General features: G+C 51.2%; 1 protein-coding gene across 1 annotated transcript in view; it reads left to right on the plus strand.

Annotated features, from left to right (window-relative positions):
- The first annotated feature begins 2,090 nt into the window (after positions 1-2,090).
- ERBB4 (erb-b2 receptor tyrosine kinase 4) overlaps positions 2,091-25,027 on the plus strand; it is a 373,897-nt gene continuing 350,960 nt past the window's right edge. The window contains exon 1 of the mRNA XM_088523696.1: positions 2,091-2,184. Within this exon, the coding sequence (XP_088379822.1) occupies positions 2,091-2,184 (94 nt within the window). The remainder of the gene's footprint in view (positions 2,185-25,027) is intronic.

Here is a 25,027-nt window from a genome sequence, read left to right on the forward strand (position 1 = left end):
CATAAAAGGCTGATTTATGCTCCCAGCCACGACAGACTATTATCGCTTCTACTGGTTTTTATATAGAATATATAAAACTGTCTTGCCCTTAAACATCTAAGCCCTTTCCGAACTGCTGCAGAAGTTCCCGGGCTCAGGTGTCCAGCGGGGTCAAGTTTGACAGGTTAAAATGCCGTTTTTCAGGAGAAAATAGCTCACAATCTTCCCAAGCGGCTGCATGCACCCACTCCAGCCCTCCTCCTCCTCGAGGTCTCTCCGCTCGCCCTGTGCAGCCGTGGACTCTCCCTTTGCTCCTTTTCCCGCGTTTCGGGAGCCTCGTTGCACATCCTGCACATGGCCCGCGCCATAGATGACGGCTGCTGGGGGCAGAGGAGACTTTTCCTGCTAGAACAGAGATTTTAGGGGCCTTGCTCCAGGCATATGTGTGCACGAGAGAAAAAAAAGTAATGGCCAATTACTGCCTCATTTTTATTAATTACTGCTAGTCTTGGAAGGCATTTATGGCCTTTTTTAATTCAGCCTCTTAAGGAAAAGATTACTTTAGGAGAAAAAAAAAGGGACGGGAAGCTGGTTTTGTGAACAATTAGCAAAAGCTGTGTCAGAAAAGAGAAACCTTTAGGGAGGTGTGTTGCAGTGAATGAACTAGGGGAACAAGAACGGCTGTGTGGCTGCAAAACCCCCTGAAAAATCAGAAGTAAAGACACAGGGGCAGAGCAGGAGGCAGCCACGCTGGGGCTGTGACAGGGGCAGGGACCCCCCAGATCCACCTCAATCTGGAAACTGTATTTAATTACCGCGGAGGTGAAGTGCCTCTCAGAGCTGGAGGCAGCGCGCTGCCCAGCGGATGCCACTGTTGCTCAATATTGAATTGCAGGGAGAGGAAAAAAAAAAAAAAAAAAAAGTCAGGAAGAAACTCCTCCGGCGCGAGGAATCCGGGAGCCGGCGCGGCCTCCGGCAGCGCCTGCGGGCCGCCCTGCGCCGGTTCCCGGCCGGAGCGGCGGGGATCGCCTTGCACGGCCGGCTCTGCGGAGCGACCCGGAGCAGCGCCGCTCTGTCCGGCCCGATGCAGTCCCGCCGGGCCGGGCAGTGCAGTTAGGCGCTGTTTGCCCAGCAGCCGGCAGCGAGGGAAGTTTCCCTGTTTAAATATTTGCGGGAGCGGAGGCCCTCGCTCCGGCGGCGCATCCCGCCGCTCGTCCCCGCCGCGGCGCCGGTGCCCGGCTGCACCGCCCGGGGCCCGCGGGCAGCCCCTCTGCCCTCAGCCGCAGCAAGTCCCTGCGGGAAGGAAACCTGCAGCCGCGCGTTGGCTGCGGACTAAGGTCAAAAGATAAACCCTTGGCGGGGGGCTTTGCAATGGACTGGGGACACGGGAACTGCTGCGTGGCCGCAACATCCCCTGAAAAATCAGAAGTAAAGATACTGGGGTAGTGTTAATCTGGCGGGTGTTCTGGCTGGACACCCTCTCTTTTGGTGGCTTCCTTGAGGCGTTCGGCTCTCCCGGCGCGTTCCCAGCCCCGGCGGCCGCGGGCCCCCCGGGCCAGGCCCCGCGAGCTCCGTGCTCGCTGCTGCAGCCCTGCGGGGCAAAGTTTGGCGCGGGAGGCCTCCCTCCCGCAGCCGTGCTGCAGCCTCGGGCGCGGCTGCGGCCGGGGGCACGTTGCAAGGGGGCAGTCTGCCCCCCAAGCAGGGGGTGCGCCGAGCGCGCGGGTTCGCAGGGGAAAGGGGCCGCGGGCGAGCGGCGCGCGGGCAAGGGGCGGGCTCGGGCACCGGCACCTGCCGCCGCGCTCCGCGCATCCCCCGGCCCGCGCGGAGCCCCGCGCCGCAGGTATCGGCGCTCCGCAGGTGCGGGGCGGCCCCGCGGCGGCCCCCGCCCCGCTCCCGCCTTCCTCCCGCTCCTCCTCCTCCTCCTCCCCCCCCCGGCCCCGCCGCTGCTGCTGCTGCTGCCGCGGCCGCTCCGCGCGGCGCCCGCGCGCGCATTTCCCGCGGCGGCGGCTGGCGGGGGCAGCGGCCGCCGCGTGGGCGCCGCAGCGCGGCCGCGACTCGCGTGGGGCGATGGCGGCGGCGGCGCGGAGCTGAGCGGAGCGGAGCGGGGCGCGATGCCGGCGGCGGCCGCGGCGCTGCTCTGCTGGAGCTGCGTCCTCGCGGCCGCGGCCGCCGGGCCCCCGCGGGCCACCGCGGCCGCGCAGGCAGGTGGGTGTCGCTGTCGCTGCTATTTGCAACGCGCCGGGAGCCTCTTCTTCCCCAGGGGGGTCCCGACAAGTTCGGCGCTGTCGCTGGGGCTCCAAGCGGGGCTGCCCGCGGTTGTTGTTTGTGGGCGCGGGGGTGCTCGTGTCGCGCCGACGCTCGCTGCGGCTCTGCGGGCTTTGAGGGGGGAAGAAGAATGAAAAAAAAAAAAAGAAAGAAAATTGGAAAAAAAAAGAAAGAAAAAAGAAAACGAGAAGCGCGCGCGGGCGCTCCGGCGGGTTCTGCAACTCACGCGCGCGCGAGGAAAGTTGCAGCGCGGCTGCCCGGGGAAGTGTCACGGGGAGGTGCAAAAGCCCTCTGAAAATGCGGGTTTTCCCTTTTTTTTTCTCGTTTTCCTTCTCCTTTGCAACTTCTCGCTTCGTTTCGCAGCGCGGTGCAGCCGGGGCCGTGGCGGGGTTGGTACAAGCGACATCGCGCCGCGCTGCCCGGGCAGCGGCCGCGGCGCCTCGCGCTGTTTTTTTTCCCCCCTTTCTTGCAGTCATTTTTGCTTTACTTGTCATTTCTGCACGCGCTCGGCTCCCTATTCTTGCACTCGGGAGAAGCAGAATCCTAAACTTCTGATGCTTCCCCTTAGGTTTCCTTCTCTTTTGGCTCGAGTAGGTAAATCCCAACTGAGGGAACAGGAGCTTCCCTATTTCCCAGGCTTTCGCGGGCAGTTTTTCACAGCGGGCATGCCGCTTTTTGCTTCCCTCCTTGCTCCCTTCTGCACAGACGCTTTCTTCCACCGCCTTGATACTTTTTCCATCTCCTACTTCTTTTTTTTCCCCCTCCTTCTGCAGCCTCCTCCTGCTCCCTCTTTCCTGTTATTTCTCCCTTAGCAACCTCCCTGCTGGCACCCGCTGCCTCCTACCCGATCCGGCGGGCACGGCCGGCCGAGCGGACAAGTGCACAGATTTATGCCCCAAAGCAAATAAAAGGCCGCGGTGCAGGGGCGCTGCGCGGCTTCCCTGCTCGCAGGGCCCCTTCCCTCTTCCAGGGAAGCCGCAAAAAAAAAAAAAAAAAAAAAAAAGGAATAAAAGGGAAGAGGAGGGGGGCTCTGAATAGCAGAGTCGGGGGGGAAAGCCGTGGGTTCGGTGTCCCTGGATGGGGCCCTGCCCGCTGCCTTGGCTTGCAGCGCCTTGAGGAAGAGGATGGTAGCTCTGATCGTGCGAAGAAGGCGTCGTGCAAACTTGGTTGCCCCCGGTCTGTTGTAAATGCGTGGCTGTGTTGTTCTTTACCTCTTGTACTGTTCTTACCCTGTGCACAGGAATAGGGTGTTCGTGGTGCCCAGCCCCGGGGGCCACGGGAGCCCCGCGGCTCAGGCTGCTACCTGGAGGCTGAGGAGCTGGAACGGGACGGGCTCCGGAACGGGCCATAAATCAAGGCCCCCCTGTGATATACAGGACTGCTGAGTGGTTAAATAACTGCGGCCAGAGGAACTCGGTGCCGTTTGAAGTATTCGGCTGCTCTGAGAAATTTAATTGTTCTTTAAATGTTTTTGCACTTTTTTTTTTCTTTCATCCCCGCCACCCCCCTTGGCACCTCCTGCCCGGTCCTTGTGCCAGGGCGCCTTTTGGCGGCTAAAATTAGGCTGAGCTGCAAAGGCACCGTAAACACGGAGGGGCAGCCGCAGCCGAGCGGCTGCTCCGTGCGGAGGGGACGTCTCCCCGCTGCTCCCGTCCCCCCGTGGCCGCGGGGACACCGTGTCCCCGAGCGACTCCTACTTATTTGCATTAAGAAATGTTGTTTGTGGTATGTTTTACTTACAAAGAGATTCATTTCTATTAAGAGTAATTGGTGGGCACGTGTGTGGGTCGTGGCACCAAGAGCCGCGTTCGTCATTAATGTGCAAGCGGTGGTGATCGGCGCCCAAATGACGCGCTCGCGGGCCCGTATCCGGGGAGCCCCGCGCGTGGCCGTGGGGCGGCGGGGGGTGCCCGTGCCACGCCGCCGGCCCGGGCTCGTGGTGCTGCGCCGCTCCTGAGCGCGCCCTCGCTTTTCCCGCTGGGAATTAGCCGGAGCCCTTCCTTTAGCGGCGTGCTCCAGCTCTTCCGAGGCTCGAAGCCTGCTTGTTTTGAGATGTTCGAGTGAAAAGCAGGGGGAAGTCTGGGTTCCCCTGGCGCGCAGATTTGGCCAGGCTGTAGCTGCTGTCCCCAGGAGCCCGTGCGCGTCCCTCCCGGAGGGTTTTGGCGAGCGGCAGCGGGATCCCGCCGGAGCCGGAGCCGGAGCCGGAGCCGTGCGGCGGCCGCGGCTGTAGGTGGCAGCAGCCCCCAGGAGCTCCCTGGCAGGAGGCCCCGCGTTCCCGAGGGCTTCCCGGCTCGGGATGGGACGGGACGGGGAGCCTCAGAGTGACCCAGGGGAGTCACTGCTCCAAGGGCTCCAAACCAGCGGCTGGAGGGGCTCAGCTGACCTCAGAAAAGGCATTTTGGGGCGTTTTGGTCTGAAGCGCTGCAGGTTAAGACGAGCAGCGGGTTTCTGCCGTGGCTGCTCCTCTGGCCTGGCTGCCTGCAAGCTCAGGTGGGCGCCTCGCGCTGGCAGTTCAGGGTCGGCCGTTAATCTCACGGGCACCGCGGGGGCCAAACGGGAGGAACTGGCGGCTGCCCCCTGCTCCGTGCAGCCCGCTCGCAGCGGGGCAGGATCCAGCTGTACTAGCCCAAAGGAATACCGGAGCTGGCCGGAGAGATTCATGCCTTCAGCAGCTCCAGCCCTGATTTTTGTTGTTTATTCCCCCGTCTGGCTCAGGCGAGCAGATAGGTGCCCAACCTTGTGCTTTGGCTTTGCTGGCTTGTGCGAGGGCTGCTGCCTCTGTGAGCTGCTCTCTTCGTTGCTGCCAGGCGCATGGGGCACGTGCCAAAGCCCCTGAAATCTTTGAGCAGCTGCTGAGATGTATAAATAAAAACATTTTTTTTTTTAGCCTGCCAGAAGACCTCTTCCTGCTTCCCACTGCATAAAAGGGATGCAAGGTCTGGGACTGGTGGTTTCTGCATCACTCATGCATGGGGGTCTGTCACCGTGGCAGTTGCTTGGCCAGTAGAGTCCATTTTTCAAGCTATAAGAGCACATGCACTGCGTAAATCAGTATCTTGAGAATACAGGGTTTATAAATACATAAGAAGAGTGTAAATTTTTATCTTAAGTCTGTCAAAGTTTCCCCTCTTCACTGATGTCTGTTGTTCATTTCCATGTTGCCTCTTGCAATAGAGGTAGATGGGGAAATTAAGTAAACGGGAAAATAAGCCCCAGACTTCTAATGGATGTGGTCCTTATCAGAGCTTAGCAAAATCATGTCACCGTATATGTTGTCTTTGAGCCAGCTCTAGAGATTTCTGAATTACGAATTCTGTGCTTTGTTCGTGCTCTCTCCTGCCTTGTGCAGCTGCGTGTGCGGTAACTGGAGGGGCGTAAATAACTGGGTCTTTCTTCATCTTTTTTCCCATAAATCAGCTTTGTTGCACGTGCTGTTGTCACCCAGTGATGTAACTTCTGTAGCTCATCACCAGCTGCTCTCGTGCGTGTGTTTCTGGTGCAGAAATGGCCCGTCTGGAACCCGGACACAGCAGAGGTGCCCTGGACCCTGTGCCCTTGGCGCCTGCCGTGGGCCGGCATCTGCTTCCATAGCCGGTGCCTGCAGAGGGATGTGGGGATGGGAAAAGGGCTCTCTGGTGGTCCAGGATGCTCCAGTAGTGCCGGGCTTGGGTTGCCCCCCAAGGAATGAGTGCGTGTAGCCCTAGTGCCTACAGTGCGCTATGTAGGCAGCCTCCTTGCTGCCTGTTGCAGGGCCGGGTCTGGAGCCCGGTGCTGAAGACTGGAAACTCTCCACAGCTCCGACACTCCCGCAGCCCTGGTGGGCTGTGCTGTGTGGGCTGACTGTCCTGGGGCACGGGTGCTTCGAGCAGGATGCATCCCTCCACCTCTGGGGGTCCAACCTGCCCCCAAACGTTGCCCTTTTTCTTGCCTATTTCCCCTTCCTGTGCCCTTCCCTAGTTTGGTAATGTTAAAGATCCATGCAGGGAGAGGTAAAGTTGGAGGGAGTTTGGAGGGAAGAAGAGGGGAGGGGAAAAAGCTGCCAACAACAACAACAACAAACCCGCATTTTTTCTTGTGCACTGCAAAAACCCAGAACTTTGCCCCTTTGAGCAAGTTTTGAGAGTCTGCGGGTTGCGCGGTGGCCACTGGCCGCCTTGAAACTGCTTGTCCGCCCCACAGACTGGAATTGGGGATATTTTTGCTCATTGTCTTTGGCAGGAAGAAATGTGCAGATCTAAATTTGAGTTGCTGTTTGCTGAGGATGTGTGACAGTATTTAGAATCCAGTATTATTTTATTATCTTTTTGGAAGGATTAAATGAAGAAAAAAGGGCTCATTTATTTCTAGAGATATTTCTGTAGCATGTAAAAATATCAGCGAAGCAGCTAACGTTTTCCAGTTGTTGTTGACTTCAGATTTAGCAACCATTGTCCCTGTTGATATATTTAACGCTCTAAAAATGTACTTGCCATTAAGGAGGAAGCTGGAGTGATTGGTAGGCAGATACAATTTTTTAGTAGCTATTAATACTGTTTAGAGAATGGGCGCATCCAAGCATGTGGAAAAAGCCAGGGAATTTTCTAGGAAAAGGACAAAAGGATGTATATGGCTGCCTTCTTTTTATTTATTTTTGCTTTTGAAAGGTGCTATTTGAAAGGCACCTTTATTGCTCCCGCTCTGCGTGTGGGGTGATGAGCGCTGCCTGAATTAGCAGGTCGTGAGGGAGGGAAGCCGATACACAAACAGGGAGTGCAGCTAATTCCCCTTAGCAAATTGCCACCCGATCCCTGCTATTTCCCACCCTCCGCGAGCTGACTCAGGCGCTTGATGCCGGGAACCGGGGAATTAACACTTGGGGAACGTAAGAGTTTGCAAAGCAAAGAGCAAATAACGAGACGGCAGCGGGAGCCTCTCTAGCGGGACGCGCTCGTGTGCCTGGAGTTTTCCCTGTTGCACTGAGTGTCTCTGTGAAGCCTTGTCGTATCACGAATTAAAGTACAGCTGTTGTAGTAGTGTGGGGCCCGTTCCACCCAAAGCGTCTTCGTGGAGATGGAAAAGGAAAGGAAACCAAATTGAGTCTGTGCTGAGTGGTGCTGGCTGCCCGAGGATCTTGGCAAGCAGCTTTAACATTTAATAACATGAGTACATGAGTTTTTATTGGCATTTGCAGTCCTGTAATAACTGAAGAGAATGTCCTTCCTTCTTTGAAATATTTACGAATAGTTGTGTGTAGTGTTATTTGTTGCAGGTTCCTTCAGTTTTATCCCCAGATCTTGGAGTCCTGGGCATCTTGGGTCTTCACGTAGGAAAGGAAAATACCTCTAGCTTCAAATGTGTGCATACGAAAAAAAAAAAAAAAATCAAGTAAAGGGAGGCAGAAAACCCCAGGGCTGCTATCTTTATAATCAGTGGGTTTTACCCGGTTTCTAAGTCTTTATTCTCAGGTTGGGGTTTTTCACCATCTGGCAAATGTCACGGGTGACTTTGGAGATGGGGCAAAAACGGATTTATTGAGCGGCTCTGAGCTCCCCTCGAGTTGGTGTCGTGCCACGTGGTTACGGCGTCGAGCGTCCGGGCTGTGAAACAGGTACCAGGTCGGTGTTCTTGGCTCAGGGGAACGATCCCACCAAGCTCCTCGCTGTCAGAGCCAAGAACGTCCGTCCTGCCAAAGGCTCATAGAAATGAGGGGAAAAAAAGGCATTATAAGCAGTTGTTTTTCTCTAAGTAAAGGCTGGGGCATGTGGTTTCTGTAGAGGCTTCTCCATGGACATTTTTGGTCTTGGTGTTTTAACTGGGCTTGGTTTCTTTCCTCCCGAGTTTGGGTTTCTAATACTGTGATTGCTTATGGTTTTGTAAGTCAAGAATAGCTTAGTAATTGCTATATTACTTTGCCTGCGGTAGCAATGAGCACCTTAAACTTAATGCATCATCCATACAGAAAATAGATGTTTGGCAGGACCTGAGGCTGCTGACAGCTAATCTTCAAGAGCTTTTGGTTGACATGTAAAATAGAGACTCGTGGATGATGCTCACGTGAAAATTGATGGTCTCGGGATTATTCCGTAAAATAAAAATACTCGTGATTGGCTGCAAATGCTTTGGGATGATAAAGTTTTAACATGGAGATCTCTGCTTAGAAGACAATAATACTGTATTAATAAGGTCTAGGCCATTAACTGCTTAAATCACATATGCAAAAAAAACCTATTGTACCTAATACTTCAAAGCCTGGATCTCACCTGATCGTCAAGGTTCAGCTGATGAAACCACACATGCAAATTGCAATCAGCTCGCAAAGACTGGGGTGTTTTAATGTACTTTTAATTAGATTCTCTTCCCTCCTGGAATATGACTTAAGCAGCAAGAATGCCTAAAAGGAGCTCTCCACAGAAGAAATTAACCACAGTAAGACAACTTGCCAGTGTTTCCCATGAAGATAACGGAGGTGTTTATACAAATACACTTGCCTGCCTTGGCCTTACATGGTGATGGCTCTTAGAACTTAAAGGGCTAATAGTTTTAGCAGAAGAAACATATGGTTCAGTTCAGTGGGCATTTGCTAGCATTGCATGGTGGTCCTTTTGGGTAGATATATACCCAAAGGGACCTACTTCAGCATGTTCTGCCAATATTTGGCTTTGAGCGAGTAGGTCTCGATGATTATACTTCGCAGTGATCAATATCTATTTATTAAATATGCTTTTCTGTCGAGCACAGGCGCTATAAGGCCCAGTTTCAAAATCGGCCCGCACAATTATGCGCTCCAGTAATCGTGCATGTAATTGCTTGCACAAATGGTCAGTTAGATGTGTAGCTGTCCATTAGCAGGCAAAATTAACCAATTTTGCAAATTGGGTTTTGAATATTCATTGCAGAAAACACGGCTTTTGCCGTGGCCGTGTTGCGCGGCCCTTTTCCTTTGCGTTCCTGTCCCCTTTTCTCCAGCCGTGTTTTTCTCTCCAATTACTGCTGGTGACAGGGCTCCCAAAGTGAAAGGGAAGCGTCTTCCTCCCACTGAGACCCGATGCATATCAGGACACCTCCAATTAGGGCGCAACAAGGAGGAGCTGATGAGAACTGCTGTGTGCAGGGCGCGTTGGCGGCCCTGCCTCGCGGAACGGGCACAGAGGCACCAAGGGGTGAAATGCAGAACCCTCCGGACCACGTGCAGCTGCACAGAAGTGCTCAGTGAGCAAGGGGAACACCAAGCAGAGGAGCTGGGGCATGTGTGATGTATTTAGGCTGCAGGTGAGCCTGCAGAAATTGCTGCTTGGGCTCCTGGAGATACCACCATCCTCCACCACCATGGAGAGAAATTCTCCTCGTGGTTCCCCCGTTCGCTGCCCCTCCAGTCTGCTTCTGCAGTGTTGTAACCCAGGCTAGCGTCGCTGCCCATGGCTCACAGGCAGTCGGGAGAAGAGCGGCTTTGCAATGAAAGCCTGAAAAGCCATGGAAGAAGAGGCACGTGGACACATCGCATTGCTCTCCTGCAAGTCGGTGGCAAAGCCAAAAGGAGCAGTTGGGCCTCCCAGCTGGACGCCCAGCGTGCTGTGTGTCACTTTCCCGGGGTGTTGCTGGCCCCTGACTGTGGCAGTTGTTGGAAGGGCTCTGCAGGGTCTGTGTTTGCTGCCCGCGTCAGCTTGGAGAGCCACCAAAGCACACGCGACCTTGCTGCCGTGGAATTCATCATCTGCAAACCACCATCGAAAGTGCTACTTTTACCGCTGCAAAAACACTCGTGTTTACCATATTTCTGTACACACACACACTTTGAAGTTATTTCTTGCTCTGTGCTTGTTTGGCCTGGGATTCTGCCAAGATGTTTGTTTTCAGCGCAGGAATTCAGGACCGTAGCGGGAGAGCGGGCAGTGCAACCCGCAGCTTGCAGCAGCAGAGCAGCCCTGGCGCAGGCTTCACCCCGGCCCTCCGGCTGGGCAGCCACCGGCTGGGCACCCGCGAAGCATTTTGGGCTGGGAGAGGATAAAAGCACGCCGTGTAAATCACAATACTAATGATATTATCAGGGGGAGCGCCAAGAGCTACCCTGGCTGCGTACCGGGGGACACGCGGGTGCCGGGAGTGAGGCCTGTTCCTCGGCGATGAGGGGGCTGCGCGGGAGGCCGCGGAGCCGCGCGTGGATCTTGGCGGCGGGAATGAGCCGGGGGACTTACGAGCCCCGCGAGGGCTGGCGGGTTGTCGGCCTCCGCGCGGAGCGGCGTTGGAGCCCTCGGGGAGCGCTCGCGTGTCGGAAACGCGGGAGCCTTTTTTGTGGTAACGCCGGGCTGGTTGATTCTGGCTCGTCCCCGGCCTTTGCGGTGGAGCCGCGTCTCCAGCGCCGTGGCCGTGAGATCAAGCACGCTGCGCGGGATCTTTCACTGTTAAGGCGCTTCTGCTTCTCCATAATAACCCCAAAATAGACTGTGGATAGTTTGCATTTTTAGCAGTGTTAGCCTGCCTTTAAAAACAAGTGAGGAATGTGGGGCTTCGTGCACAGCTCTGGGTGCTGTATCGGGGTGGGGGGGATCAGACTACAAAGCACAGCGCAGGAAAATTGATTTATCATCAATTTATTGCTTGGAGCTCTAGGCAAACTCATCTCGAGACAGACGAGATCTATAAAAGCTTTTCATCTGAAACTATGGATTAAATTGGGAGGAACTGCTGATGAGAGACTAGCAGCAGCCCTTAGACCGGGCTCTTGGAGCTTTAGGGAACGGCTCTAGGTGCACCGGGGGCAGCTGGAGGCTCGATGTGGGTTTGCTCTGGCTCAGGGCATGTGATTTCCTCTCTTTTTGCCTTATTTTTTCCCTTACTGTGAATATGGCTCATGCAGGAGCAAGCCTATGTTATAATTTCCTCCCCCTGCCTTGCTTTGATATCTCTGTAATTTCCCTTTCTTTGGCAGTCCACTGGCCTGAAGGGGTTAATTTTTCAGTGTATTTTCCAAATGTGTACTCTGTTTTTTCTTTTATTATGCATGTGGGTTCTTAATCCTCCTAATAACAGGGTAGCTTGCCTTTTTCTGCAGGAGACCTCTGAAAATAAGCTGATGCATCTCAGTTGTCAGATCACTATATAAATAAATTAAAACTGTTCATATATTCCTTCCAAAGAAGCGAGTAAGTGAGACAATGCTGAAGAGCCTTTTTTTTTTCCTTTTTTTTTTTTTTGCATTGAGGGGAGGAGGAGGAATAAAGGAGAAGAAGAAAAAAAAGCTGTATTATGTCAGCGACCTGTAATAAATAGCACTGCAATGAGAAGCGACAGCCTCATTCACCTTGCATCCATGCAGAAACAACTAAAGCTCTCTTCCCGTGCCTTGGGAAAAAAAAAAAAAAGGAGAAAGAGGAGAATTAAAGGGAAGGCTTGACCTTGGCTTGCTGGCACGCGCGGGCTGCCTGCTGCGGAGGGAGCCGAGCTGGGCTCTGCCGGCGCTCTCCGGCCCGGATCGGATCCCCCATCTGTTGCCCGGCTCCTTCTTGCATCCCACGGGCTGCTGGGGGAGCCGGTGGAGCAACAGGGAGAGCATTTGGAGGGTTAAATGGTTTAATGTGTCGGGGGGGGGGGGGGGGGGAAGAGAAAAGGTTTATATAGTAGGAAGACACTTCTCTGTAATGTGTTTTTTGTTTCCTTGATTTGTCACGGTGTGTTGCAAAGCTAAGGTAATTCAGAAGCTTTCTTGCACAATCGAGTAGTTTCCAAATTAAAGGGGAAAAATGTAAAAGACCTTGGAGAGCTCACGGGAGAGGCAGCTGAGGCTCCGGCACGAGTAGGATGCCCGACTCCCCCTTCTTGCTCTTACCAAGAGCCGGGCGATGGGGAGGTTGGGGGTAAAACCATTCTCACCCGACACTGCTTGCTTTCTTGGGCAATATTTTCTCGACGTAGCTTCGTTATTGTGAATTCATTTGGTATTTGTTCTGTCAGCAGTGTCCCTAATGAAGTCATTTAGTGTTCCTTGGGATGCCGTGTGTGCTGCTAGGAGTATTTTACTACAATTTAATGTTAGTTAACAGTCGCTTGTAATAAACTGCTGTTGCTTGGGTTTCTTCTTATGTTTTTCTACTCTGTACTTTTCTTGTTCAACAGAGATAAAGATTTATGCAGATTTAGATGATATTATACTGAAAACAAAGTGGCAGTAATTTATAGCAAACAAAAGGCGAGCACACAGAGAGAACTGCTTCAAAGATGTCCCATTGCCATTAAACCTATAGTCACTGCAGCACAGTGTAACTATAGTAACTTTAATATCACTGGGCTCTAGGCAGGCTATTTTTGTTAAGCTTGGCCTGTAGGTGCCAAAATTTGGAGTGTTTGGACAGATGCAGTGTGCTGTAACAGCACAGCACAGTGCAGGTCAGGTTTTCCAAGAAACCGAGCTAAACATGAGTGGAGGAGATTCTTTATGGCAAAATGCTCTTGTTTTGTACAGTATTTTTGACAGGTCAGAAAACAGCGTGAGGTTTTTAGTCAACTAACTTTTGCTTCCAGTGCTTGGCTAGCTAGTTAGCTATTGCTTCCAGTGCTTCATCGTTAAGTGCTTGTTAATTTACTCTTAACGACTGGGCCGTGGTGGAAGGATGGGAGCCCATCCGAGGGCAATGCAACTGGCAGATGAATTCATTACGATCAGAGCAACCCTAATGAGTGTTAAACCAATTCCTAATAACGTGGCACTCAACCTGATGTTAAGCATGTTGCTAATAATTATGGGTAGACTTCTGCTTTCTCCGAGTTTAATGTTAGTTCTTCCTCCTCGTGTGTCCTCGAGGCAGCGCGAGAAGGCCTTGCTTTCCTGCGTGGATGGGCACTTCCAGCCTTTTTTATTTGCAAATAGCTTAATTACCTGTCTGTGGTCTTCACAGTTATTAGATACACCACTATGAAAGCTGGGAAGCTGACATAAACATATAGATAGCTTGTAATGGAGGGACTGCAACAGGGATCCCCAGCTACAGGGTGCCACGGAGCTGTGCAGCTCATGGGAGAGGAGAAACCATCATGCGTTCCCACACTTGAAGTTAATGCAAACTCTCTAGTTCTCGTGGCTATATGAGAACTCAAGGTGACTTTTAAACAATATTTAGCTTACATTTAGCTTATAAATGTCTATAAACGCACTCTGCTGTGATGGATTGTGCTTTTGGAGGCTGCCACCTGTGTGGTTTTTGGCCGTTTTGGGCCACAAAAAGCGTTGTGTTTCCGTCACAGCAGCGTGTTCTGGCCCTCGCCGAGGTCGGCCCCGCTGTTAATTATCGCGGTGAGTCACAAACGAGCTCCCGCCTGGGCAGCTCCATGGCCCTCGCCTCAAACGATGTCGCCCGTCCATTGCTCTGATGTGAAGCGGGAATAGAAATAGATCTCTCGCCAAAAAAGGGACAGAGAGATGGTGACGCGACCCTCGTAATTAACATACTTCATGCAAAGGTTTTTAGATTATTTCAAGCCTCCTCTCTCAGCAAAACAATTGGTGCAAAAATCAGGAACCTCAGAGAGACGAGGGGAGTCGTGTGCTCGCAGCGCTAATTGCCAACGTCATTATGTGTCAAAGAAAGGAGCCGAAATATGATTCCCAGATCTCGGAAAGGCGCTTTCTGTAAGTTGAGGTTTGGTGTGGAGCTTCTAGGTGAGTGTCTCGGGTAGCAGCGGTGTGAGCTTTGGGCGCAGGTTCAGCGCAGAGATCTGGTTGTGACTGTGTTTTCCATGAAAGTTTGGCTACAGTGGTACCCGACCACCTTTTCCCATGCGGAAAGTGAGCTGATGGGATGTCCTCTGTGCTTCAGCAAGCTCTGTAAAAATAACCCACGTCGGTCGCTCATATGTTACTGTTTCCCCGGGCTAACTTAGCAGGCAGATGGTGGTCCATATTAAGGCGTATGAGCAGGGCTTTTCCCTGGGCCAAATGATTATTCACCTGGTTTTCAATTAGCAAAACCTGCCAATTATCTTCAGTGGTTTTTCTTCTAATTACACAGCTATTAGGGCAGTGATGTGACCAACCTGGAGGCAGGAGGGAGCTTGACTGCATGGGTGCATCCTTATTATGAAAACCCATAAAAATAAGTCAAAAAGCAAGCTGCATGTGGTAAGCAAGAGGGAGAGGGTGTGTGTGCAACAGGGAGGCTTGTTTTTAGCTTGGTGGATTTCTATATTCGAAGGAGACGAACCCAGAAAGCCACAGCAGATCTTCAGAGGGTCCCATCAGTGGCTGCTTAACACCAGAGAGTGGAAACCTGCAGCCCTGGCTGATTTATGAAGTTTTTTACTTCTCATCTTGCTTCCTATCCCAGGTAATAACAGTCAAAAACACTAAAAGATAGTTCTTACCACTATAAACATCACATTTTCCCTTTGAGCCTCACACTTAAATCACGAGGCGTTCCCTCCTTCTGAACTGTTTCCTCAAGCTCCTCTGTGAATCAGAGTCTTTAATTTTCTTCTCTTTCTACATTTTCTTTTTGCCATGCGGCTGTTGGTCTTCGCTCCACTCAGTTGGTACCACAACCTGCTCTCCCATCCCCTCGAGAAGGGGAAAGGAGGCTGAGAGCATTTCAGGCTCCAACTAGCTGGTGATGAGGTTGGGCCTCCTCCGGGATGGAGATATTAATGCAGCACCATGAAGGATGAGGCCTGTCTTTGCTCTGGGTGGCTCCGCTAATGAGAGAACATAATTAATCATGATTGACTCTGCAAAGGACGAGTCATCTGGGGAGAACCCCCTGCCCTGCAGGTGGCAGGAGGATTTGAGAGGAGCAATAAATGGGAAGAAGGAGCTGCAACGGCCCCAGCTGATCTGCAGGAGGATGCTTCGGGGAGCCTCTAGCGATGGCGAGGGTTTTGCCGTGGTTAGTTATGTTTTGGTTCTGTGTTGTTGTGCAACGTGCTCAATAAGAGTATTGTGGGCATAAGAAGATCAAGTGGGTTGGACAGCAGCAGAGCAGGGACCGTGAAGGCTTTGCAGCTTGCTCAGGAAGAGCATCCTCTCCTCACATCTCCATCTCGCTTTGCCCAGCGCGACACTTGGCCCTGAAGACGTGAGCAGCTCTGCTCCCGTGTTTGCTGCTGTGTTGGGGCTCCTGGTACAGCCCTGTGGGGGCTGCGGTGGGAGCCGGGAGGTGGAGCCGCGCTGGAGGAGCTCCACGGTGCATGGAGAACGCTGTTGAGGCAGGCGACTGCGTGCGAGGAAGCGGTGGCGAGCGGGACTTTGCTGGGAAATGCAAGCTTGGGGCTGAGCTTTGCTGTGGTGGTACCTGGCACCTCTTTGTCCTTGGGAGCTGGAGTAGGGCTTGGAGAGCTGACCTGCAGCTCCAGAGGAAGTCGGGTCACCCTTAAGTTTAGCAGCTTGATCCCAGCGTTAGCTCCTGGTTGTCCATTTAGCACAAGCTGTCCAAGGAACTGGCCAAAGTGGAAGTGTGCTCAGCACTGCAGCAGGTTTAACCTGGTGTCTTTGCAGTGGATAGGTCCAACGGCTCCAGTGAGGACTGGCATCACACTGGCACCAAGGTCAAGGTCCTTCTGGATCAACAAGGTGCAATCTCAGAATTAAAGCTGGGTTGTTGCTTGAGTTTAAAAAAAACAGCTCTGACCAAAGCGTGCCAGGCTGCCCTTTTCTATCTTTGGGCCTGTAGACCATTTCCAATGGTTCAAACCCGTAAAATTTGAATTTCTGAGGAAGTGGTACCAAAACCATCAGACAGGTCAGAGGAGCTTTCTAGAAAAACTTACTTAGAACTCGCGACCTACTCTGGTTGCCATGATGTTCACCATAATAGAGCAACTAATAATCCATAATCCAGAGCAAGTCTCCACTAAGTCAAAAGCTGTTGCTTCGCTTACTTAAGTACTGATTCAGGCCCCAAATAATTATCTTTTATTTATTAGCCCATTAAGATTCCTTTAATTAGGTTTTGGTACAGTATCTTGAATCCTTTCACTTGGAAGTTTCCTTGCTCCTAATTACAAGTCACCGCCTTGGCGTGCCAGGGCTCCGCAGACTGTGTGCTGAGCTAATTAGGTAATAACGATTGAGATGCAGGGTATTTCCTTGGGATTAATGACCGTCTGGGAGGCGCTGATGGCCCAAGGTGTAGCCAAGGGCCATTAACACCAGCCTGCTATTAATTCTAAGAAAATGCCAGGTGCCAAGGTCACTATCGCTATTAGAAGCTGAGGGCAGCGAGCGGGCGGCGGAGGTGGGATTGAGGGGGAGAGAAGTGACGTTGGAAGTACAGGGGTTTGGGGAAAGCAGTGATGGGTTTTGATGGGGATCTGTGTGTTGGAGCTCTCCGTTAGCCAGCCCGCTGCTCCGCAGTGCTCACGTGTCTCTGGGCACAGCTCCATGACGGGGACGGTGGTGCTCAAGGGTGGCGCTTCCCTTGCCTAGCGCCCCGTTTCTTAGCGATGCCTCCTATTTTGTGCACCTCATAGAAAAACACCTGCTAGGCACATCACTTCAAACCCCAGCGTGCCAGCGGGATACGGGAGGAGGCGCCCGGCTGTGCGAGCGGAGGCCGGAGCGGACGGGGCTGCTGCCGAAGCGGCGCCGAGTCGGCCGCGGCGATGCCGCGCGTCGGCCGCGCTGGGAATTTCCTCCCCACCCCTGGGCGCTCATTCCTGCCATTGCACAGGGGTTATTTTTAACGCCGGGTGTTTCGGGGATCGGTTTCCCAGGGACCTCCCAGGCAGTTGTGCGGGCACAGCACGGCCTTGGCAAGCTGGCAGGGCTGCGGGGGGCGCGAGGGAGCGTCGTAATCCAGGTTTCCTCAGAAAAGCAGCATACTGTGCAACTGTACCTGCACTGGTGCATCCCTGAACTTGGGTATAAAGACAGCAAGAGGCAGAATTACGTGTGTTTTTTTTTTTCCCTTATTTTTTCCTTATTTTCCATATTCTTTTTTTTTTCTTTTTTTTTTTTTTTGCCTTATATTCCTTACTCTTATATGCACGCCGTGCACCCTGTCAGCGATAAAGTCACGTTCAGTGTTTTAGCATTGCCAAGCACAAGGGTGTGCATCGCAGGAAGGAAAGTTGGAAACCCCTCAGATCTATTAAGCTTCCTTGAGTGAAATGTATTTCTAGGTTGTGCTTGCCAAAATGGTATTAAATATTGTGTGATTACCCGAAAACCCGCCGACAGTTTATTAAAGCGCTTGTTTTTGCAGCAGTAGGGTGGTGTTCCGAAGCTGCGCCGCGTTTGCAGTGTGGTGTAGCACGTTTCGGGCTTTCAGCAGAGAGCTGAACCAAACTGCTCCCCAAGGAATGCGGGATAAAGATAAATCTTCAGGTAATTGCTGTATATATTGTAAATTAAAAGCTAGGCAGGCGTGGATTCCCATAACCGAAATTGTCCCAGTTGTTGCCTGCCTTCAGTTACAATCCTGGGGCCTCTGATAGAAAGAAATCTGGATTGCAAGTGTGTGTGTGTGTGTGTGTGTATTTTCTTTAATATTCTCAGCATCAAATGAGTAAGGCTTGTGGCTATATGTGCCTATTCTTAAATCAGAGTTTCTTTTCCTGGGCATCCTGTGGTGAAAATTCTGCATTTATTTTTACTTCATTTTTTATCTTTCTCCTTGTTTGGCTGGAGTGCAGGAGGGATGAACCTTTTGGAGATGCGACCTCCAGGTGCCTTGTTAAAATGAGACCTGATACAGTTTAAGGGCCGGTTGTGTGAGGTGGTCATTGGCTTCGGATGCCACCACCGAAGTCAGATGATGTCTTGTGTCCTCCAGCCTCTGCCTGAGCCTCTTTAATATCCTGCAGGCTTTGGAGAAAAGTTTGGAGCAGAACCAGAGACAAACGCAAGTGAAAAATCATGTTTTCCCCTTGTTTTGTAATTTTCTAGCACATCACTGTAATGTTAATAGTGATAAATAATCTGCTAAAAGCAATTATGGCCTGAATAATAATCCTAACGAATAAACAGAACGTACTGTGTAATCTTGCTCGTTTCCAGCCATCTGGCTCCGGTCTCCCTAATTGACTTAGAGCGTCGTGACGACGTCGCCGCGTTCAGCTCGGCCCGGGCTCCCGAGCAGGCGTTGTGCGTACCGAAACTGAGGCGTTCTTCAAGGGAAAAATAAATCAACACAACAAAATTATTACTAGCTCCATTACCGCAGCCTGGCTCGTGAATCCATCAGCGTTGTCTTCCTCTGAGCATAAAAACTTTATTTATAGTGATTTGATTGTGCGCGGTTTCATTATTTTCCAGTGAAAGGGAAGTTGGGAGACTTCAAATGTATCCAAGTTCCTAAATTCATGTTGACATGTCCTTTTGGGGTTGCCAGAATTTAAATATTTTCAATGCTGGTCGGATTTTAAGGTGACTCTTAAAACTGAAGTGCTCACTTTAGTCTGTTTTGATTTGTAGCTTATTTAATTTTCTTTTTTAAAGCAATTTCTTTATTTTGTTCTGGTGCTTTAGGAGGTTTTTGAGAGCTTTTGAGGAGGTTTTTTGAGCCCTCTGCGGTCTGTGTGTTTTAGTGTTTTGTTATTAGAGCTTTAGTATTAATGATGGCCAAGATGCAGTTGTCAGTGCATCTTTCAAGCCATGTGAAATACAGATTTTCTTTATCCTGCAACTTGTGCCACGTTCCTGCAGACTACATAAGGACAAGCAGGGTTGGAAAAGCTTTCAAGGAGCAAGCATTTAAGTAGAGCCAAGAGATGCTCCGTGGCATCTTTGCTCTTGGGGAGGACATGGGTTATTATTGCCTTAATTTGCTAATGAGGCAAGCGCTGGGTTTGCTCGCCCGGCCCTGACGTTCTGCTTAGCTTGCTAAAATCGATGATGCTGTTTGGACAAGTTGTAATATTCTACACGCTCTTGAGAAGGAACATGTCGGTGCCTGTAAGGAGCAAGGTGTGAGGTGAAGCTTCTGCTGGTCATTTTATGGGATATTGGTGTGACAAAGTTGTGCCTAAAATAGTTTCGGTAGTCCTGCGGAACGCACAGTGAGGTGACTGACTGCTCTGAGTTACTGATTTTCACCCACGCTACCCTGGTACCTTCTGTTTGGCCAAATACCGACCGGTCTCACATCCCCAGGCCATGGCTCAGCCGTTTCCGAGTGGGCCGCGGTGTTGGTTTTAGAGAGGGCAGTAGTGTGAAATATTGGCAAAGAGGAAATTTCTGTGAGATCTGATGAAGACCTGAGGTGTGAGGATTTAAAGTGTTTATGATGAGCTCTGCAGTCTGTTCAATATTTTTTGGGATGTTTTCCCCCCTAAAAGCGATGACTCTTGGCAATACCCAGCGTTCAGGTCTGTGTCTGGTAGCTCCCTGGGAGATGTGAAGGCCCTTCCTTGGGAGGTTTCCTTCCTGCTGCTCAGTGTGCTTTCCCCACTGTGCTTGTTTCATTGGGTACTAGCAAATAAAGCTTAGATGTAGTATGTTGGAATGCCTGCTATTGCATGCTGGGGTTTTTTGCTTTTTTTAGAAACTGGTGAATAAATGAACTCCCTTTTGTTATTCCCCACCTCCTCCGAATTCCCAGTCCCACTGGTGCATTTCTGCTCATCCGTGACCAGGAATAACTCATTACTTAGCGCGTTGGGGAAAAGTTGTTTTTCTTCATGCAGTTGCATGTTTGCAGATTGCCAGCAAAACCCAAATACCTATTACAAATACCCATTTGTTTGATTTTATTTTTCCTCTTTTCCTGGTTCCTTCCCCATGCTGCTGTGTTATTTTCCTCTTCTCTACAATGTGCAGCCGCTGCAGAAAGCGGCTGTGGGGAAGCTCCAGGCTGGACGGGCTCTGCTAATTCCCTAATCAAAGCCCACCTTGCCCTCCAGGAGGACGAGGGCCGGCGTAATTAGCAGGGCTATTTTGGATGTCGTGCGGATCCCTGTGCCAGGCTTGCCATGATGGGAATGCTAACACGTCTGCTGCACTGGGCATTTCTCCTCTTTAATCAAGGAGAAATGATTGCGCTTTCTAATAAAAATTAGATACGCTTGTTCAGGTTTATTTAAATTTTAAAATGGGGGAAGAAACAGTCCTAGGTGGTGGAGTCAGCTTGTATGCAGTCATGGCTCCTGAAGGTGTATTTTTCCAGCCATTTTCATCTGATAGATGATATACTGTTGGATTTCCTGTACCTGAGCAGTCCATAATTGTCTAAATAGGGGCCTGATTTGCCAATGGCTATTCCGAAGAAAGAGATAAACAGTTGTTAAGCTACCGACTACAGAAACTACACCTTTTGCTACGGAAAAGCAGTAATATCTGTAAAATAGGAGTAATGAGAAGATTGCTTTAATTACCGATACAGTGAGCGGCACCCTCTTACCTGGCATCGTATCTCCTTCATTGATCTCATTTCCTGGTGCTTTTAACGTGGCGCGTGTGCCGCTGATAAAAACGAGCAAATGAAAACGTGCCTGCTGCGGGGTCAAACGGCTGGGCTGGTTATGAGGTGTTTGGCTTTTAAATAATTGGTTACAGGAATACACCCAGAATTTGTGGGAGCAGCTATATGTTCTGAGCCTGCGATAATTCGAAACCCTTATTAAATTTCCCCTGGCTGTAAATCAGCACAGGGCTATGGAGCATCGTTCCGGAACTTGGCCCTCGTGCCCAGGAGGAGTTTTCCCACGGGTCTGGATTTTGTGGGATAGGGAAAGGCTTTGCTTACGCTGCCCTTGCTAGTGACACCCGGGAGCCTTTTGGTTCTGCAGCGGCTGTGGAAGCCCATCCTGAAGGGAAATCAATTGTTCTGCTGGGGACCAGGTCTTTTTCTTCAATTATTTTTTATTTTTATTTAGCCCTGGTGGTAGAAATTTAAAACTTGCCCGTGTCTCGGCGTCCGTCACTGGCGGGCTGTAATTCCGTAGAGCGGAATTGGCTCCCATTAATCACCTGTGGAACTCAGCCGCGCGGCTAATTGAATGAGACGCGCCGGGAACGGCGACCCGGTGGCTCTGCGGCTGTCAGAGCTTCTGGAGCCGCCCCCCTTCCCCTCTCCGGGACTGTTTTGTGCGTGCTGTAATCTTAATTAACACAAAAAGATGCTTTTAGAGCTTCCCTTCTTTGCCCTGGAAATAGGTGGTTGTCATTTGTGAGGATTTTAGAAGGGGCTGGACCAATGGGCTCAGAAGAGTGTTGAGATCTGTGGACCACGGATGGTGCCTCTGTGCCTTTTGATGACCCTCGGGTAGTGGTTTCCCTCACATCTAACTGAAAAAGAGCAAAAAGGGAGGTTTCCCCAAAGCGCTGGGAGCTTTGCAGATGAAATGTATCCGAACCTAACTGCTGTTTGCTGCAAAATGGAATTTAAGGCATAAGTCTTGTGGTCTTTACTTAAGTAAAATGATTTGCCCTTTGCTTGACCCAAGCAAAGACTGCAGAGTTTTGCTTTTTAGCCTTTATCTGTATTTCTGAGAGATCGAAAGGGGAGTATGTGTTTTTTCACAAATGAAGCCTCCACTGTGGCCCTCTCTTCCTTCTTATCTCATTTTTACAAGAATAAGGAAAGGGATTCTGAACAAGAACACAAATATAATAATTCAGAATCACTAACAGCACTTTTTATCCTATAGAAAACTGTGGAGAAACATCCAAAATTGTTGCACAGATCCCCACGGATGTTTGCTCCATCAAGAGGTGGTGGCAGCTTTGGCTTTTGGGGGCCGCTTGCATCCCTTGCTGCCATCCTTGGCCGCAGGACGGGGCGGTAGGACTGCGCCCTTGGCGTGCGGGCGGTGATGCGGGTGCTCCTGTGCCTTCCCTCGGTGCCTTTCGGCGTAATTGCCGTGCCCTGCTGGCTGGAATTGCCCGGCCACGTGGCAGCAAGAGCTCCCCGTGGTCCAGCACGGTGGAGGCTTCTGTTAAAATTATCCAGAGAAAAGCCCAAAATGTAAAAATAATGAATTACAAGCGACATAGCAGTTTGCTCTCCGTTTCATGTATTTGGGGCGTCTCGCTGCAGGGAAGCAGCAGCATCGTTGGTGTCTTCGCACCACGTCTATCCCGGACCTGCCCGGGTGGCAGCAAGCCCGGGATCGCCTGGGAGCCTCCAACCAAAGCCATGGAAGGGTCCAGCAGTGGTGCTGCCTGTGTCTTTTGGCATGTTGTGTAAGAAGAAGGAGTGATTATAGGAATGAGCGTTGGTATTTAGGTCAAAAACCATCAGAACTGATCTCTGAGAGACCCCCCATGGGCAGCTTGGCCAAGGGGCTCATCTACGAGGAGCGATGGTTTGTCTAACAGGTACAGTCTAGACTTGCTAACGCATAATTCACCCTGTCAAAGAAAGACTTGGCGAGAACTCAGCTGCGGGGATCCCTGTGGTGCGTCGGGAGCCGTGTCCGTAGACGGAGGATGAGGTGTTTGGTCCTCGTCAGGAGCCGTGTCCGTAGACGGAGGACGAGGTGTTTGGTCCTCGTCGGGAGCCGTGTCCGTAGACGGAGGACGAGGTGTTTGGTCCTCGCGTCGCTGCAGAGGGCGATGGGGCTGCCTCCTTCGTGCCTGCTGCTTGTGCAGTAACCCTGGCGTCACGTCCCACGCGTGTGTGTGCTTGTGTAAATGTTAGTGCAGAGCGTCGCTCGGGGAGCCGTCTGCACGCAGTGTACTGAGAGCTGGGTGTTGTATTGAGGTGCGTACCGGGGAGAAAAATGAAGGTACAGGGGTGAAAATGGGATCTCTTTTTAGCTCACTTGATTTTCCTCTGCTTCGGAGGATTCAGAAATAAGTGAATGCCAGCTCTTACTCCGCTGATGCCTTTGGATGCGAAAAGCAGTGCTATATTTAGTTTATGTTGTGCTTGGATAACGGGATAACATTCCTGTATAAAGCTGCACTTTCATTACAGATTAGGCTCCTCAGGAAGGAGTGTTTGTCACCAACTGACCGTGGGTAGATGGGTAAGAGGTGGTGGGTAGATGCTAGTGGTAATGAGCATTCAGCTCATGTATTTTCATGACCTTGAATAAATTAACGTCCATAAATCACTGGACTTGTGAATTTAAGGAACACTGGCTGCACTGTTCATTCATATTAATGACTTGTTATGATATTTCAGTTATTTTTAGAGCTGATCAGGCTTTTCACATGGATTATTTTCCCACTGAGAAAATGTTGTTTGGTTTAAAGCAAAGTTTTCCAGAAAACGGTTATGCTTCTTGGGGAGGGTTGTTTCTGTTTGTGCTTTTCCCCGTTTCTCTGGAGTGGACGTTGCTGTCTCTGTATCTACTGTCTGTGTCCTCTCTGGGGTCTCCTTGAACCTGAAACCTGGAGATGTAACGGTGAAAACAGCCACGTCTGCCCCATGACATGTGCAATCCAGGTGATGCCTTTCATACGTTCTTGGGAGCTTACATTTAATTTCCCGTGTTCCAAACTTGCCAAGTTTGAGCAAATAGCTGCAATTCTAACCCGAGGCGACTTGCTTGGAGGTGTGTATTTAATAGGAGTGCTCCAGTGCCACGAGAGGAAAATCCAGGCGCTCTCGGCAGCGTGAACCCGCAGCCCTTTGCTCCCTTGTTCGTAGCACAAGGATGTGTTTCCACATGGACCGTGGCTCGGATCGCATGTGTTTTTGTTTTTTTCCCAGTGCCTCTGTCTGAAATGAGGACTTTTATAAAAGGACAGAAGTTACTGCGGAGCTAATTTTGCTATCCAGCGTGCGGTGAGAAGAAGGTAAATAAAGTCTTAACGGCCCTCATCAGTCTGTAGGAGCCGGGATGAAAAGAGGTAATGATTGCTATCGAAATGACAAATGGATGAGCATTTGAAATGGGTTTGGCATCAAGGGAAGACGGATGAAGGCGAAGTGGCTGCTGCCTGCCTGCGTTTTGTTCTTTGAAGGATATTATGATTAAAGCGCGTTTAGCACTCTAGCTCCTCACTTGGGTCTTGATGATGTTTTGAATGAAAAGGTGCAACAGTAATAAATTGGAGCAATTAGTGACTAAACACCACTCTGTCATAGAAGAGCCGTGTGCCAACACTTAATGTGCATCCAGAGGGGAGGGAGAACCTGCCCCGGAGCCGTGGTGGTGTGAGACAAGCCGAGATCCATGGGGAAAGCTCCATGGGGGGATCTGTGCTTGGTCACTGCATGGTCTGTTGTGGTGCCCTGGCCTTCCCAGTGCAGAGAGCTCACGTTGGCATCCTTGGTGTTGGCATCCATGAGGTTAGATCATGGTCCCGATGACAGTACTGGGGTGCGAATTTGGGGGTGTGTTTGGAGAAGACTCCTGAACATGCACCTGCGTGCACCTGATTTCTGATGGGGGTCCCCTCGCCTACCCCTTGCCAGCACAAGGGATATGGCCCATAGTAGTGTCAGCGGGAAGGCTACTAGGAAAAAATAGGGTTATGTTAATCTTAACAGTAAACTTTTACGCGGAAGTGGAAACTTCTGCTTTTCAAGAAGGTGGAGGGCTTATTTATGTAAGGTAAAAAGCAAAGTTTAGCTAAGGATTGGTGAGACAGGTCGGTAAGGAGAGGAAAGTGATGAGGGCAGGGGGAGGAGCGGGATGTGGCTAGAAGGGACATGGTGCTGCTGAAAACCCGGAGGTTAAAAACCCTGTTCAAATGTATTTAAACCTCTTAAATCGTAAACAATTCTAACCTCTCAGGTTACGTTTGGTCCGAGCGTGGTGTTACACGGCCCAACGTGTTCTTTTCTGGCGCGCTGTGTGCGTTACTGACTTGCCACCCACCAGCTTTGTAGGCGACGGGGCCGGAGATGGTCTGCCCCGACCTCTCCACCTCCAGCAGCGCTGAGCAGTTGTTGAGGATCCATCCCTGCCCATGGGGCCTTCGGTGTGG

The sequence above is a fragment of the Tinamus guttatus genome, unplaced genomic scaffold (genome assembly GCF_059628265.1).
Source record: "Tinamus guttatus ecotype Peru unplaced genomic scaffold, ASM5962826v1 Tinamus_guttatus_pri_ptg000197l, whole genome shotgun sequence".
Taxonomy (NCBI): domain Eukaryota; kingdom Metazoa; phylum Chordata; class Aves; order Tinamiformes; family Tinamidae; genus Tinamus; species Tinamus guttatus.